The sequence below is a fragment of the Hemitrygon akajei genome, chromosome 4, assembly GCF_048418815.1.
Source record: "Hemitrygon akajei chromosome 4, sHemAka1.3, whole genome shotgun sequence".
Lineage (NCBI taxonomy): Eukaryota > Metazoa > Chordata > Chondrichthyes > Myliobatiformes > Dasyatidae > Hemitrygon > Hemitrygon akajei.
Window position 1 is genome coordinate 73,837,948 of NC_133127.1, and position 16,848 is coordinate 73,854,795.

Below are 16,848 nucleotides of genomic sequence, written 5' to 3' on the forward strand. Positions count from 1 at the left end.
ACACATCCAACACTGGGGACATAGTGGTAAGTGCCCTTTAAGGGCTGGAATTCTGATGTCAATTTGATGTAATTGGATAGACAAATGTGAGATATCAATCACTAATGATCACAAACTATGAATGAATGAACTTCAAGACTTGCTTAGATGTACTTGCATCAATCACAATTCAAAACTGTAGCTAACTTGTAATGGTTGCACTGGCTAATGTGCAACAAATACCTTCACTATTTAGAAACAACTGAACTTCTGTACCTTAATTATATAATAATAAATCTAAATGCACAATAATAAGAAATAAAGTCATTTCTAAATTCTTCATGAGGAGTACAGCAGAGCAACAGAAAGCCCTAAATTGCAACTTTTTGGCATCAAGGGACCAATACTTAAAAAATGTAGGGAAACACACAAAATGCTGGTGTAATTCAGTAGGTTTAGGCAGCATCTATGGAGGGGAATAGTCAGGGTGAGACACTTCATCGAGACTGGAAAGGAAGGAGAAAGAAGCCAGAACAAGAAACTTGAAGGAAAAAGAGTACAAGCTGGCAGGTGATAGATGAAGCCATGTGAGGGAAAGGTGAATGGGTTGTGGAGGAGGGGGTATGAAGTGAGAAGCTAGGTGGTGATAAGTGGAAAAGGCAGAGGACTGAAAGAGGAATCTGATAGGACAGCAAACCATGGGAGAAAGGAAAGGAAGGCAGTGGGCAGGTGAGAAAAGGTAAGAGGCAGAGCCAGAATGGAGTTGGAAAAAGAGGTGTTGGGGGGAGGGGACGGAGGGAAGAGAAAAATTACTGGAAGTTAGAGAAATTAATGTTCATACTGTCATATTGAAGGCTACCCAGACGGAATATTAGGTTTTCTCTTCCAGTCTTAGGGTGGCCTCATCATGGCCATCGAGGAGGCAATGGACCAAACTGTCAGAACGGGAAAAGGGAAGTAGAATTAAATAGGTAGCCACTGGGGAATTACATCTGGTGTGGCAGATAAAGTGAAGGTTCTCTGCAGAAGTCCCTCAGTTTATGTTGGGTCTCACCAATATAGAAGAGGCTGCACTGGGAGCATTGGATACAGATGACCCCGACGGAGATGCAGGTAAAGTAAAAACACAAAATGTTGGTAGAACTTAGCAGGCCAGACAGCATCTATGGGAGGAGGTAGTGACGACGTTTCGAGCCAAAACCCTTCATCAGGACTCCAGATAAAGGGTTACGGCCCAAAACGTCGTCACTATCTCCTTCCATAGATGCTGTCTGGCCTGTTGAGTACTGCCAGCATTTTGTGTTTTTACTTATTTCCAGCATCTGCAGATTCACTCGTGATGCAGGTGAAGTGTTGCCTCACCTGGAAGGACTGACTGGGGCCCTGAATGGTGGTGAGGGAGGAGGTGTAGGGGAAGGTGTAACACTTACTGATTTATAGATACGTATGGAACAGACTCAGAGTCAAACTGATGTAACTTCAGACTACTCGGGACAATTTACAATGATCAATAAACCTACTAATCGGTATGCCTTTGGACTGTGGGAGAAAACTGGAGAACCTGGAGGAAATCCATGCATTCCACAGGGAGGACATACAGATTCCTTACCAATAATGTTGGAACTGAACTCTCAGTTCCAATGGACCAAGCTGTTACAGTGTCATGCTAACCACTGCACTACTGTGGCACTCCACTTACAGGGTTAAGTGCCAGGAGGGATACCAGTGGGGAGTGACACATGGTGTGCTGGATGAAATGGCTTGTGGGGTGGTAGGTAAGGATAAGGGAAACTCTGTCCCTATTATGGCGACAGGATGATGGTGTAAGGCAATATGTCCAGGAAGTGGAGAAAATGTGAGGGCAGCATCAATGGTAGAGGAAGGAGAATGGACGAGGGCAGCATTGACAGTAGAGGGGGAGATACGTGTGAGAGTGTAATCAGTAAATTCAAATGCAATGCTAAATTTCCATTAAAATCAGGAACCAGTATTTTAATACGCTAAAAAAAATCTAGATTTAACCATAATTCAAGTTATTCTTTAAGTCAACAATCAACTATTCATTTGATTTTAAAGAACTTTGCATTATTGGATTTCCTCCAAAGGAAGCAATTATTGACCCATCCTGAGAAACAATAATGCACTTTTTTGACATGGATAACATTATCTGTTCACTCATTGAATGCTGCTTTACCTTTATGACTTGGTGTACAAATGTAAAAAGCAATTGTCTACTTTGGTAACTTGGGAAATCATCGATACTGAGCAAGATTTTCACTCCCTCTTTTGTTGGGGAAGCATAGATGAAAATAGAAACACTAGTTTAAGGATCATGTCTGATAAATGGAGAATTGCAAATATTACACTCCTATTCAAAAACAGTTTGCGATTAATTTCAGCAATTGCAGGTCGGCTAGATTAATTGCAATGATGTGAAAAAATATGAATCATAACCAATGGCAGAATTGACAGTCATTTGAAGTATTCAAAATTGAACAGGATAAACCACTGAATTTGCTAAAGACTTGATTAGTGCACACAGACTTCCAAAAGGCATTAGATGAGGAGCTGCTTAATCGGCTTATAATCAAAAACAAAACCCACTGAATAAAGGCAGCAGTAGAAGACAGGATATAAAATTGGCCAAGAGGAAACATTGATGTCTTCCTTTTTTAAACAAAGGGGCTTCCCTTCTTCCACCATCAACTCTGCTCTCAAACGCATCTCTCCCATTTCCCGCACATCTGCCCTCACCCCATCCACCCGCTACCCAACTCGGGATAGGGTTCCCCTTGTCCTTACCTACTACCCCACCAGCCTCCAGGTCCAACGTATAATTCTCCGTAACTTCCGCCACCTCCAACGGGATCCCACTACCAAACACATTTTTCCCTCTCCCTCTCTTTCTGCTTTTCACAGGGATCGCTCCCTACGCGACTCCCTTGTCCACTCGTGAGATCAGGAAATAATGACTATAAGATACTGGTTTAGCCACTGATGAAATACTTTGCCCAGTTCTGGGAACTACACATCAGAAATGATGTAAAAAGTCTTAGTGTATGCAGAAGAAAGATACAAGAATAATTCAAAGATTAATGGACTTTTGTTATAGGGGTAGCATGGAGAAAGCTAGAGATTTTCTTGAAACAGAACTGGCTGAGAGGCAACCTGATATTATTTTAAACAATGAAGGCTCTACAGTAGATGTGGGAGATAAAGATGTTTACATATGCAGGGGGGTCAAAACTGGAGCACATAAAAGGAACATAACAAAAAATAACCCTAAAAACATTTTCTACTTAATTTTATTTAGCAAGCATTAGAACTTAGAATGCATTGCCTCAGATGGTGTTCAATAGGAGTAAGTACTTGAAAGATTATAAACAATACTCCTGGACTTTGGAAAAAAGACAGTGGGGGAAAAAGTGGGGAGCTGGTCTGTACTTGCATAAAACTAGAATGGACTTGTTGGGTGAAATGGTGTCCTGTCTATGCATTTCTAGGAAACTGCATAGACTCTCTTTCAAAGAAAAAGACTGGATGATCAATAATGAATTCTGGCCTCAGAAACCATAGGATCCAGGAATACTACTTTAATTTCACCTTTCCTCTTATGTCTAGCAATGTGAAATAAAATCTTTGGATCTGATAAATATGGAACAGAACTTGTGACACCTTTAAAATCACCACATCTAACCTTTGTACATCATGCCAGAAATAAATTTAATTCACAAAAGTCAATCTAATCTATTTGCACCACCTAGAGGCTAGTCTTTAGAACCTTAGATGTCATTTTGCCATGTGCAAAATGAGCCCTATTGAAAAAGAAAGCAAATGTTGATGCAGAGAAGTTAAGGTTTGGGGGCAGGGTGTGGTCAAGGCATAAAGAATATAAACTGAAAAGCTGCTCTTTATTTCTGAAATTTTTCATTTAGCTGTAACAAAGCTAACTAATTAAGCAAATAGAAAACCGAATACAGTAACATCTGCCCCTCTCTCTGAGGTAGCTCATTAAGAGGGCATTATTTTTGATAATCATTGCTAATAAGTTTAACTGGTTGAATATTGGTCAGTTCTTAACAATAGCGGTGATGATTTTAAACCTTCAGTTATTCCAAGTTCCTCAGGATAAATTAGGATAAGTTGACCATAAATAAATTCGACTAAAGGCTTATGGCAACAGAACTACTCAATTCCTGAAATACATTGGTAACTGTGATAGTAATTTTATATAATTACAAAGTCAGAAACAGTTTTAATTTCTACTCACCACACTAGAGGTCGGCAACCTTTTTGCCTCTGTGGGCTGGATCACGTATTAATGAGCGGATGGTGGGCCAAATAAATGCCATAAAATTTTGAAATTATCCATTTAAATACATCTAGTTATGTTTTGCCTCAAATTAATGAATAACTCATGCTAGAAAATCATTTGTGCTTAACCAAGATTGCCAATTAGTAACCAAAGAACTCAGTTTAGTTTAATCAAGGCAACTTTTGAATCTATTAGAAGGACACTTAAATGTGCTTGGGAATTGGAACTTCAAGAGTCACTTTCAGATGATCAATGGAATAAAATTTGACATTTAGTTAACAATTCATCTATCTGCATCCGTCACTCCTTGATTCAGTTCAAGGTAGTGTACAGGGTGCATATGTCAAAAGATAATCTAGCACATATTTTTTCTATTACAGTATAAATCCCACCTGTGACAGATACAACACTGAGGTGGCTACTTTAACTCATATGTTTTGGTCCTGCATAAAGTTAAATAATTTTTGGAGAGATGTTTTTAGAATGTTATCAAAAGTCATAGGTTTGGACCTACAACCCAATTCATTTACGGCAATCTTTGGGATTATTCCAAAGGAAGCAGGAAATGTTCCTGCTTCCGCTCAACGTACGATAGCTTTCTCAACTTTATTGGCTAGGAGAGCTATTCTATTGTATTGGAAGGATCCCAATCCACCCACTGTTTTTTTTTGGCTCTCCTCCATTATGTCGTGTTTAAGTTTGGAGAAAATTAGGAGTTGGATGTTTGATACACCTTTTAAATTTGAGCAAACTTGGTGAACTTTTATTCAATATTTTCATATGATCTAATTCATTTTACTTTTTCAGTTAATCTTTTTTTCTTCTCCGCGAAGTTTTAGATTTGACCAGAAGGATTTTTCCTTTTTTTTTAATTGTATCCTCAAAATCGACTGCCCAGTCCCCTTTTTTTTCTCTTTTTTTTTTGTTTTAGGTTAGTTTAGTGGGGTTTTTTCTCTCAGTAACAGAAATTTTTTGAGCCTTTTTCTTTTATGAATTGTTAAGAGGAGATGTGATTCTTTTTTTTCCTTTATATTAGCTTAATACTATATATGATTTTGACAGTGTATATTCCTTTCTTTGTACTATTATTGAAATAAGTATTTGAGATAACTTCTCTGACTTGTATTTATCCTTATTCTTTTAAAGCAATAAAAAAGGGACATAAAGAATCTTTAAACATAAAGCGTATGAATATGATGCATTGAATGGTGGTAAATTAAGTATAATAAAAAAGAAAAATTTAATGCAAACAGTTGATAAATCAATGTGAAACTTGATGCTGTTTGTTGCTTGAAAGCTTCTCAATATTGGGTGTCAGACTTGTTGATGCCAAGAGCAAGACATTATCCAGATGGGCATCAGTCAATCTTGTTCGCAATTGGTTCTTGGTGTGCTTCATCTTTGAAAGTAATTGCTCACACAGATAAGTGCTGCCAAACAATAATGCCATCTTTTTTGCATGGTCCTCTAAGTTAGGATACTTCCCACTCGGATGAATATATTTTCTATAGAAGTCAAACACTGACACATTTTCAGAATGAAATTTCAATATGTGGTCACACGGCATCTCAATCAATTCCATTTGAAAAATTTCTGATGCAGTGTCCACTTCCACATCAAATGGAGTAGCAAACAGCTTGAATTCAGTTACATGCAAGCGAAAATCAGCAAAACGAGATGAAAACTCTTTTCTCAATTCTTGGACCATATTCACAAAAATGCCTGGATCTTGTGCTTTACTTTTTTGAAAAGTGGGAAGATGTGCACAATTTCCTTTTTGAAGCTGGTACTCCCACAATTTTTAAAATCTGCTGACATTTCTTTAACTCACCGTGTGATCGCTGTTGCTGACAGGCTGACAGATGCAAATAAAGATTTATTTTCTGGACAAACAATATCCACCACTGCCAGTAAAAATTGTTTGACAAACTCTCCATTTGTAAAAGGCTTCATCTTTTCTGCAATACGTTTTGAGACTTCTAGCTGGCACGGGTATTACCTTCATTTTCACTGCTTTTCTTGGCAACAAAATTACATTTGTTTTCCGAAACTAGCCTTCATTCGCTCAACTTCATCTTTCCTTGCTTGCCCAGTAAACTTGTTAAAATTTCCACTATGGCGGGTCACCTGATATTTGCCACCTTCTTCACAGCAACTTTTTCTAGCCAAATGAGACAAAGTGGTTTCCCAGCTTGCTCGATAAAGAAGTAATCTAGTGTCCAAGTGTCTTGGAAATTTCGGCACTCAGTGTCTAACTTCCTGCGTTTTGCATTCATTGCCATTGGAATTTTTTTATTTGATTTTATTTCGAAACGCGAGTTATTCAACAAGTATCGTAGCACATATAAATATCTGGATATTTAGCGTGGATTTCTTGTTAAAACACAGTGATGCTGTTTCTGTGTACAAATTTGAACGATCCTATCTGAAAATCTGCGCGTGCACGGAGAGTATCAAATACATATTAATAAGGTAGTCTGCCTTCCTGCCATCCGTATATACTAGTGTTTGGTTTGGAACAAAACGGAACCTGGGGCTAGTGTAACAAGACGCCATGCACGTCCATCAGTGTGGTCGCGTGAAAAACTCAGAATAAGGAAAAAAAAATCGCTCGCGGGCCGGATAAGTATAGTATCCCAATATTTGCCGGCGGGCCGTAGGTTGCCTACCCCTGCACTACACCTTCTATTCACCACACCCAACCACATTAGCCCTATTTGTCAATGATATTTTTGTTTACTTTTTCTAAACGCTACACCCATTGAAACACAAATAGACTGTAGGAGTTGCTGTTGTATTTGACCCCGCAGTAACTCCACACTTGAATTATTCGGTGTCAATAACATTCTTTGTCTAGTAATTTTTCTTGGTTTAAAAAAATAGCAGGTTTTAAATCAAATTGACTACTGTTAGAAATTACTCCCACTTAAGATACTGAACCATGGCCATGAAAGAGAAAACAGCTAAGTAAAAAGAACTGGGGTAAAACAAAGAAAGAACAGAGTAGTAAAAATCAAAATAATAAAGAAATGGAATAAACACACGGTAAACACACAAATAAGGCCTATAACTGTAGTATTAGACTTGGCTGTAGGGTGTTTGCTTATTTTATATTCTTAAGAGTTCTATACTATTGCAGTCCCACGGTTATTTTCATACAGAATAATATGATATGCAAGTGCGGAATTTTGAGTACCTTTTCAAAGTTTCAAATATCTAGTTTAAGAATGATGTTCAGTGGCGGCGCTGAGGTGGTGCTATAGCACCAGCGGAAATTACAATAGCACCACCAAGAAATTAACTGAAATTTTGACATACAAATTGCAGCTGCTTTCTCTGTATAGTTTTGAGTACAGTTTGTTTCTCCAGTTGATCTAATGAAACAGCGCCCCCAATTACCATAGCACCCACGCAACAATAAAGTTATAAACTCTGTGCTGGTCTAAGGTCAGATCCACTCTGAATGTCTTGCCGTTGCTGTCCTCACTCAGATCACTTAAGGTGGTGATGTCACTCACGCGAGAGATTGATAGTATACATACATTGTGCAGGATGATCCATACTCTCGTGAGACTAACGGATGCCAAACACGCACATTGTGCTTTTACAAGCTAGCGTGGGCCTGGCGCGTGCATTATTTTGGACAGCGTGACAAATGGATCGATTTTTAGTGAGAAAACGACCTCATCCAGAGGAATCAGTGGAGTCTCAGCCTGAGCCTGTCTTAATTGAAAGTGACATGCAGAAAGAAGCAAGTGGGGATGAGGACGAGGCAGTTCATCGAAGGAGTGTGAGGGCGAAGTAGAGGAACAAGAAATGGAATGGGATTCGGAAGAGAACGTGCATGAAGCTGATCTTAGTGCTAGTGGGAATACTGTTAGCGATGTTAGCCAGCAGCCTGAGGAAGGACCCCATCAGCCAGCATTGGGAAAGTACCCTTCGCAGCGGTTTGGCAATCAGCAAAAGAGTTTTATTCGTGGCTGGTTTGACCTGTACTCCTGGCTGGAATATTCGATCACGAAAGATACTACGTTCTGCTTCGCATGCAGGCATTTCCTGTGTGGAGGACGTGGGTTCCATTCTGAGTTTACCTTCACTGTCACCGGTTACCGCAACTGGCGGAAAGCTACAACAGCTTTCAAAACCCACCATGGAAGTACTGCTCATAAGTGTGCTATGAAGGCATGGACCGAATTCATATTGAGAAAACAAGACGGTTCAAAATTGGGAAGTATGCTTGATAAAGGATATGCAAAGATTGTCTAAGAAAATGGTGAGTATATAAGAGCAGTGTTTGAGTCTCTACGCTATACTGCGTGCCAAGGCTTTGCCCAGCGAGGACTCCGGGAGGATGATGGATCTGGCAATAGGGGAAACTTTGTTCAAGTTGCTCAATGTAATTGGGCAGTTTGATAAGACTGTAGCTAAAAAAAACAGAGAACAATCCTGGAAATGCAAAAAAACACCCTTCACGATATCCAAAATGAAATTATGGGTAATTTGGCAGATAAGGTCAGACGACAAATAAGTGCAGAAATCAAGGAGGCTGGACATTCTGCCATCATGGTGGATGAATGTAGACTTGAGTAAAAAGGGGCAAGTATCAGTGATGGTGCAGAATTTGAATAACGAAACAGTGCTTGAAGAATTCTTGCCCTTCACTCCAGCAGAAGAGTTGGACGTAGAGTCGCTTCTTAAAAGCATTGAACAGACACTCGCTCAGTGTGTTATTGATAAGAATGCATGAGTGGTCAGAATGGTCAGTGTCATGACGGGGGCAGTGATGTCCGTGTGCAATAACGGGGTACTGAGAGGTTCAGGAAAGAGGTCCCACAGCCATTATATATACACTGCCTTGCTCACAGCCTTAACCTTGTTTCAGTGGATGTTGTGAGCAATGTACAACAAGCAGTTGAGTTTTTTGAAACTGTGCAGCTGCTTTACAACTTTTCAAACTCTATTGCCCACGACCTTTTGATGAAGAAACGGAGAGAAATGGAATCAACTGCACGGCCTGTGGAGTTGAAGAAATTGTCAGATACACGCTGGGCATAGCAGTATACAGCTTTGTGGGCTATAACGAAATCACTCGCTGCCATTCTAGCTACACTACAGGATATTATGGGTCAACCAAATGCACGGAGGCAAACGGAGGCCAGAGCTGTAAATGGACTGATTGACCAGCAGTTTGCTTTACTTCTCACTCTGTTTGAGGATTTATTCCGAGTCACCAAGTTCATGTCGGACCAGCTACAATCTCCCAGTTTGGAGCTTTCATCCCTATTGACTTGGCTCAGTCTGCTATCGATGCTCTCTCAGCAAAACAGAGAGGAATCATGGAGTGAAATTCAGACAAGAGCAAGGGTCCTGTGCATCAAGGCCGGTGTGCAGAGCAGACCACATGAAATGAGAGAGGCCCAGCCCCGCCACCTACATGATTTTGTTTTTAAGACCCAAACCAAACACACACCTGTCACATCCTCTGATGACCTTCGCAAGTACTGTTTCTATCCTTATAGACAGACTTCTGACTGAAATGAAAAGACGATTCTCAATTGAGACTGGGGGTATTCTGACTGGAGTTTCAGCAGAGTCCCAAACACAAGCTCTTCCTAGACAAGAATTGTCTTTGGCCAAAGGCCCAATACTATGGAGTGACTGAAGTGAACCCAACTGCAGAGCTACATCAGGTTCAAAACAAAAGCAAGGACAGACAGTGAATGACACAGTTGAATTTCTAGCTCTAATGAGAACCTACCGCGATGCATTTATAGATTTATACGAACTAATCTGCGTATCACTGACTCTGCCTGTGACATCTGCCTCATGCCAACGGAGTTTCTCTTGCCTCAGACACCTCAAAACCTAGCTAAGGAATAGCAGCAGCGATGCTGGGAACAGCAACTTGGCACTGTTGGCCATAAACAGCCGAGGACCAAGGCACTTGACATCCAGAAAATCATGGGTGCTTTTGCCACCAATCACAACAACAGATTGTGCTTCGCTGAAAACATCAATGGTGAGTGCAGTTGATTTTTTTTAAATTTGGGCCTAGACTAATATTATCTTAAGCTATTAAATGAGGTTCTTACTGATTTTTCTCATATGCAGTGAATGAATTTGGAGCAGGGAGGTGATCTGAAGAATGGTGATTTGACAGTTGAGAACAGGAGAAAAAAACTTCTTTGACTAGCCTGTAACAATTAGTTTAAAAATTTGAAACTGTTGGAAACTTGCTTCAAATCAGGATTGCATTTTATACATACAAATGCATACCAATATAGACATTGTTACACCCACCTCTAAGCTTCCCTCCCTGTTACTCATCCTTATCCACTGTCATCAGGCTCAGGCTGAAAAGTGCTCAAATCTCATATCTGTCAAATTATAGTACAATAATCATTCCATGAATTCTCATAGCACTGGCTGTAGTGTGAATTTTATTGAAACTAGGAACTCGGTAAAGGAATGCTCAATCTGAAACATTTTAGCAAATCTTTAGTAAAATGGAAAATAATCTGACTATTTCCTCAAATTACAGTTAAGCAGATAAATTAGAAACTGTATCTTTCTACTATGGAAGGAAAAGTCAGGAACATTATTAACACTATTCTGGCGCAGAATAATAATCCAGAACATTCAAATCATAAGGGCATTGCAGCTATTAACATTATTACAAATATTTATGCCATTAATCTTGTTTTAATACATTGATGTGTAATCAAAAATGTAGAACATTTGATATTTTGTACAGATTTAATTATATTCTAAATAAATGTTTTCAAAAGTGCACAAGAAGCAATGGTGATCCAAAATGAGTCATATCAGTCTTTACAGGACTGGAGCAAGAAATATCACATCCATCAAATGATAACTTACTGCTGTCCTGAAAACATCTCCTCATGTATATTTGATATCAATTTTAACGTAAAAGCATATCTTGAAGTTGTATTTTCATATCGTCATTGCTGCATTCTAATTCACTTTTGAATATAGGTGTGGAGAGAAGATACATTGACAAAAGGAAGAAAGAAAGTGGAAAAACTGGACACCAGACTGGATGTAGTGACAGGATTTGTATCTAGTTCTAACTATTCTCTAAACAAGGAATGACTTGTCATGATTTTATCACTTTGAGTGCCTATATGAAGTCAGTTTCTTCCCCACAGTATGAGCATAGTTAAATATACATTTGGTGAATCTGGTCAACATTTTAGTAAAGATAACTAGGTTTATTTTGAAGACTTGTTTAAAATCAAAAAATTATCCATTACATGTGTTACATTATGGAAAAATTAACTTCACATTTAACTCCATAGCATAAAAAAAATCACATTTCCTATCATATTACATACTGGTCTGATGCAAACTGTGCAATTGCTTAAGCAACTGAATGCCTCTGTAGACTAAAGTTCTAATTATTAGTTATGTACCTCTAATAATTACTCAAATACTGTAACAGTGAACTAGCTAACATTGTACATGAATAATCTATTTCACAGACAATGAAACAATAAAATTTCCCACAATATCTACCATTGTATTACTTTTCTACTATGGCTGTATTACAGGAAACATTAGTAATGAAATTGTATAGCTTATCAGTCTGCCTTTGAAAAGCAGCAACTAGACTAAAAGGAACATGTGTATTGATAAAAGTTGACAAATCCAAAGAAAATGATTTAGCTACCAAAGTTGTTATATGATTAAATGCATGGTCTGGGAAATTCAGGCATATGATATAATGAATTTTTAATGTGTTCTTTGCTCATTATTACGCAAAAGATCTATTTGAATCTCTTCTAAATGAGAGTAAACAGTACCCTGATGATAAAGAAACTGTATTTAGAGTTTGTAATCAAGGTTTTGCCTCAGCATGCCTCATCACTGCATATGGAACATTTCTGCATTTGGACTCTTGGCCAGCCAGGTACCAAAACCATGGCGCACTAATGATGATTTCAGTAAACTTTTAGCTTCTTGATATGATTTTGCCATCACCTGGAAAGAATGAAAATTAAAGCAGTGAGAATATTAATATTAGGAATCCAAATTAACATGGAAAATACTGGAAAATGTAATAAATGCTAAGATGAAATATAATAAACAAGGTATTAACTTGTCTTTCACTTGGAAATACAGACTGCTCAGCTATGTATTCCTTGTATCTTCAATGGAAAAATATTGCAAATGTTTAAAAAAAATACAGCTGCTTAGCGATTGTCTTTCAACTAAATGAAGAGAGGTGTGTAGGGCAGAAACCTTAGCAGCAGTTGAAATAAGGACCTGAGAACCCTAAAGTGTCAGACAGGGATGTGGATATTTCAGGATTAGCCAAGATGCAGAGATAGAAACTAAGTGATTAAAATGACAGTCTTAATCTATGACTTAAACACACGTAAGTACAATATGGCTAAAATTGAAAAAAATATAGCTTAGATGCAAAAGAAATCTCTTTTTCCAGCAAGAATAAAAGTTTGGTTACTTTCAGCTATCTATATTGTTAATTTTCATACAGGAGCTCGCAATACAGAACTCATAAATAAGATTTCCAACCACAAGGAACATTACTGTAGCATGATAAATCCAATGATATCAAAAGTGATACAATTTAACGTTATGTGATCTGAAACTGGCGATAGTCATTACCAAGTCAGACACTATGTTTTTATTAGTCCTATGATGTCAGACAATTTTTTAAAAACAGCTCAATTCACAGATAACTTCAGATAACTTGACCTCTTTTCCTTGGAGCGACAGAGGATGTGAGATGACCTGATAGGGTTGCATAAGATTATGAGTGGCATTGATTGTGTGGATAGTCAGAGGCACGAGAGGGCACAGTTTTAAGGTGCTTGGAAGGAGGTACAGAGGAGATGTCAGGAGTAAGTTTTTTTTTAAAAAAACGCAGAGTGGTGAGTGCATGGAATGGGCTGCTGGTGACGGTGGTGGAGGCGGATACGATAGGGTCTTTTAAGAGACTCCTGGACAAGTACATGGAGCTCAGAAAAACAGAGGGCTATGGGTAACACTAGGTAATTTCTAAGATAAGGACATGTTCGGCACAGCTTTGTGGGCTGAAGAGCCTATATTGTGTTGTATTTTGCTGTGTTTCTCTAACTCCAGGAAACAGAGACACAACTTATGGAGGCAGCCAAGTGAGGGGCTATCCTTATTGTAGAATAAATGTGTCTTGACTTGCCTGGGAAATAATTTACCTGGACCCAACTGCAGATCATTAGAATCAACCAATATGAGGGTGTGTGGAGGGGGACAGCTGAAGATTGTTGGAGGTTTTTTAAAAGAAGGTCAAAGTTTATATTTTAAAATGGTGCTGCTGCTGGGATTGTATGGTGAGAATGATCGACAATCACAAAGATGCCTCAAAAAGATGGGTTGATAGGTCAGTGGAAAACAACAGGTAATAGACAAATGGAGAATGAGAGTAGGTCAGGGTTGGGTGGGTAAAAGGCATAGGAATTCATAATAATAAGAAAGGGGTTAGAAGTGTGAAGAAGGCAGCAGAAAACAGAAACTAGAGGGAATGAAGGTAGCTGTTAAAAGAAAGATAAAGGTGCAGTAGGTACTGGAGGCACATGAAGCTTGATAGAATGGGCCAAATAGTTAAAATAGGTGTATGCCTTGCATCCACAATATGCAGAACAGCTTAGTTTCCCATCAGCTTGGACTGCCTAGACAATTCACCAAAATCTCACTATCATGATCACATGGTTGCTATTGTGTATTGGGCATCTCAAACTAAATTATTTCAGACAGACATCTTCCACTCATTAGAAATGGAGAGAAGGCAAGACATCTTTGATTCCAAGGGATCACCCAAGTAAGTGACAGCAATTATGCTTCTGCCACCATTCTTCTTTCCTTAATAATAATACAATAAAATACTTGTATTTTTTTAATTTATCACTGCTCAATAGAGCTTATATTTTAATAACAACATGTGGTGTCACGTGCAGCCTTAGCATCATTCACACTCCAGTCGCAGTCAGTATCTTAATGAAAGATGATTGGAATATCAGAGAGAGAAAAATGGTCAGACTCCTATGGGTATGGGACTCCAGATACTTATCAAAAGATAAAATCGATTTGTAATTATTGAGACAAAAGCTTAAGCAATACATTAATCACAAGAATAAAGCTAATTACTGTGCACTAATATTTCACTTCCAAATGGAAATCTATGTCCCTGCAAGCAGTTCACAAATTCCATTTATTGGAATGGGCTGCAGCTAACTAAGGGCTCTATTATAAACATCCTAGTCAAACATCTCAACTTACAATGACAAGTGCAGAAGAATATCTTAACTATAGCATTTCCTACTCGTAAAAGAAAATCCAAGATCTTTATTCCTATTAGCATCCAATTATAACTCATAATTCAAAGCAGCTAAGTAATAATATGGAACATCTAACAACCCAAATTATTTCACTTTTTTTTTGCCTGAAACTGGAAGAGTCACCATGGGATGGATTTTGATGTACTGTAGTAATTAGGTAGATGGTAAATCCTGCTATCATCATGCAAAATGCCAAATTACAGCAGAAAGTTATCAATTCACCACTGATAGTTCAGCCTTATTAGTATGCAGTGAGTGAAATGGAAACCAGAACTAGGTCACTGTATTGGGTTAGGGGAGATGGGTTAGGGGAGATATGAACGCATATTAATATCCTGGGTAAGATTTCTACTGCTATGCTGTGAGGTACTTTTATTTTACAGGTTTTCTGTAAAAGCAGTGTGTCTTGCTAGTATGAGTGTTTTGGCTTTGGCTAAAGATGAGGAACCATGTTATCCAACTTAGAAATGTTGTGTCAACCAATCCAGATTGCCTTTGTACATATTGTAATTTTTTGCTCAGTTGGATGCCTTGGAACATTTGAGAGAGCTAGACAGGGATGAGCTTTCTGAAGGACAGTAGTCTGGTTTGTGGTCTTTTGGCAGGAGATGCAGAGCAGGGCATAAGGGAAGATGCTTGGTAAATGCTATTTGAAGGAGAGACCTTGTTTAAGAAGTACTTTGTGTGGACAAATGGTTCTGAGGAGGAAGTGCCGATATTCTTGAGTTAGCCAGTTCATTCGAGATGATCTTCGAGGCAAGTTCAAACTGTGACTGGTGCCTTTCACACAGAACATGGGTTTGAGTGAGTAAAAATGCTACAGAAATGAGCTCCAAAGTTTGTGTATATTAGACTGGTTTAACTGAAATGGGCTTTTTTATCTTTCTTTTCCTGTTAACTATAAAGTAAAAAAATTGGTAAACATACTTCCTTCATAATCTTATGCTAGTGTATAATCTGCCATTTCTTGGTGACCAATAATTGAGTATGGGCAATATTTGCAGAGCACTCGTTACAATCAATGTTCCTTAACCAGAACATCCTAACTTTCCTGTTTGGTGAACCATAAATCATACCAACCCTAGATATATATTGCTCATGAAAGGTGGTCTTCTCACTGCCAAACCATGTGGTCATTAGCAGAGCTAGTTAATGAGCCAAGTCTGTACACAAGTGCAGTGAGTAGGTTGCTTTGCAGGATGGCTTGTCCAGAGCTCAGATACTGTGTGAATGCTCTACAAGGACTGATTAAACAGTTCATTTGTCTGTTAAGTCAGAGCTTAAACTAGTATTTGTGGAAAGTGAGATGCGTCATAATTAAGGTAGTTATTACGGATGTCATGGGGATCAAGGTCTGGTGCAATACGAAGAAAGCTTGTGTTCTGTAAAAGCATCGGGGTTAAGTTACGTTGAATGAACGATGTTTTGACCAATAAGCTGGTATGGATGTCATGTCAATCCAGACTACCAGCGACTTGACTGAAGACGTACTGCTGATAGGATAGGAGCACGTGGAGAGGCAGGGCCATGGCCAGTTCATATCTCCAGAGAAGGGGGGGAAATGTAGCTGAGGGTAAAGCTGATAAAGACAAGTTGTTTCCATTCCTGCAAAGTGAGGGAAAGGAGCTGTCAAATGTGGGAAGTCAGTAAGTCCTTCAGTTGTTGATTCTGAGTTCTGAGTAGTTCTGGTCATCACATCACTGGTTAATAAATGCCAAAATGTACCTGCGGAGAGGCAAAGTTATCACAGGCTGAGAAATGTAGATGGGAGATGTGTACTTTTGACTGCTATTAGTGGGGGGGAAAAACTGACTTACCTAGCCTCAGCATAAATATAAATTTCAGACTTAAACACACTAATTCTTTAGTTTGTTCATATTTTAAAAGATTAAATGACTGTTTAAACAACTGAATTTGATTTCTACCCTAGAAAATTTTGTCTATATTTAGAAAATTAAGAGCTACAATTAATATCCATGAGCAAAAGTAATTCATACAAATTTTATTGTTAATTATTTTCTTAAATAAAATCTAACCTAACCTTTGATGCATGATATGTTGGAACTGCAATCAGATCTTCTCGATTTGCTTCTTTAGCAACAAGATAAAAGCGACTGAGCATGGCAGCTTTGCATAATCGACTGGTCATGGAGGTACCACTTTTAAATGGCGAACTTAAAAACAAAACAAAGAACA

The 16,848-nt window shown here is 38.5% G+C and overlaps 1 protein-coding gene across 4 annotated transcripts in view; it reads right to left on the minus strand.

The window, feature by feature from the left end:
* Positions 1 to 10,715: 10,715 nt before the first annotated feature.
* The window catches only part of adad1 (adenosine deaminase domain containing 1 (testis-specific)), a 73,985-nt gene continuing 67,852 nt past the window's right edge, over positions 10,716 to 16,848 (minus strand). For 3 of the 4 annotated variants that reach the window (XM_073042842.1, XM_073042840.1, XM_073042839.1), the window contains 2 exons: positions 16,694 to 16,826; positions 10,716 to 12,295 (listed from right to left, as the gene is read on the minus strand). In XM_073042842.1, coding sequence (XP_072898943.1) covers positions 12,179 to 12,295; positions 16,694 to 16,826 — 250 coding nt within the window. In that variant the 3' untranslated portion in view covers positions 10,716 to 12,178. The remainder of the gene's footprint in view (positions 12,296 to 16,693; positions 16,827 to 16,848) is intronic. The other variant, XM_073042841.1, reaches the window with a different exon arrangement.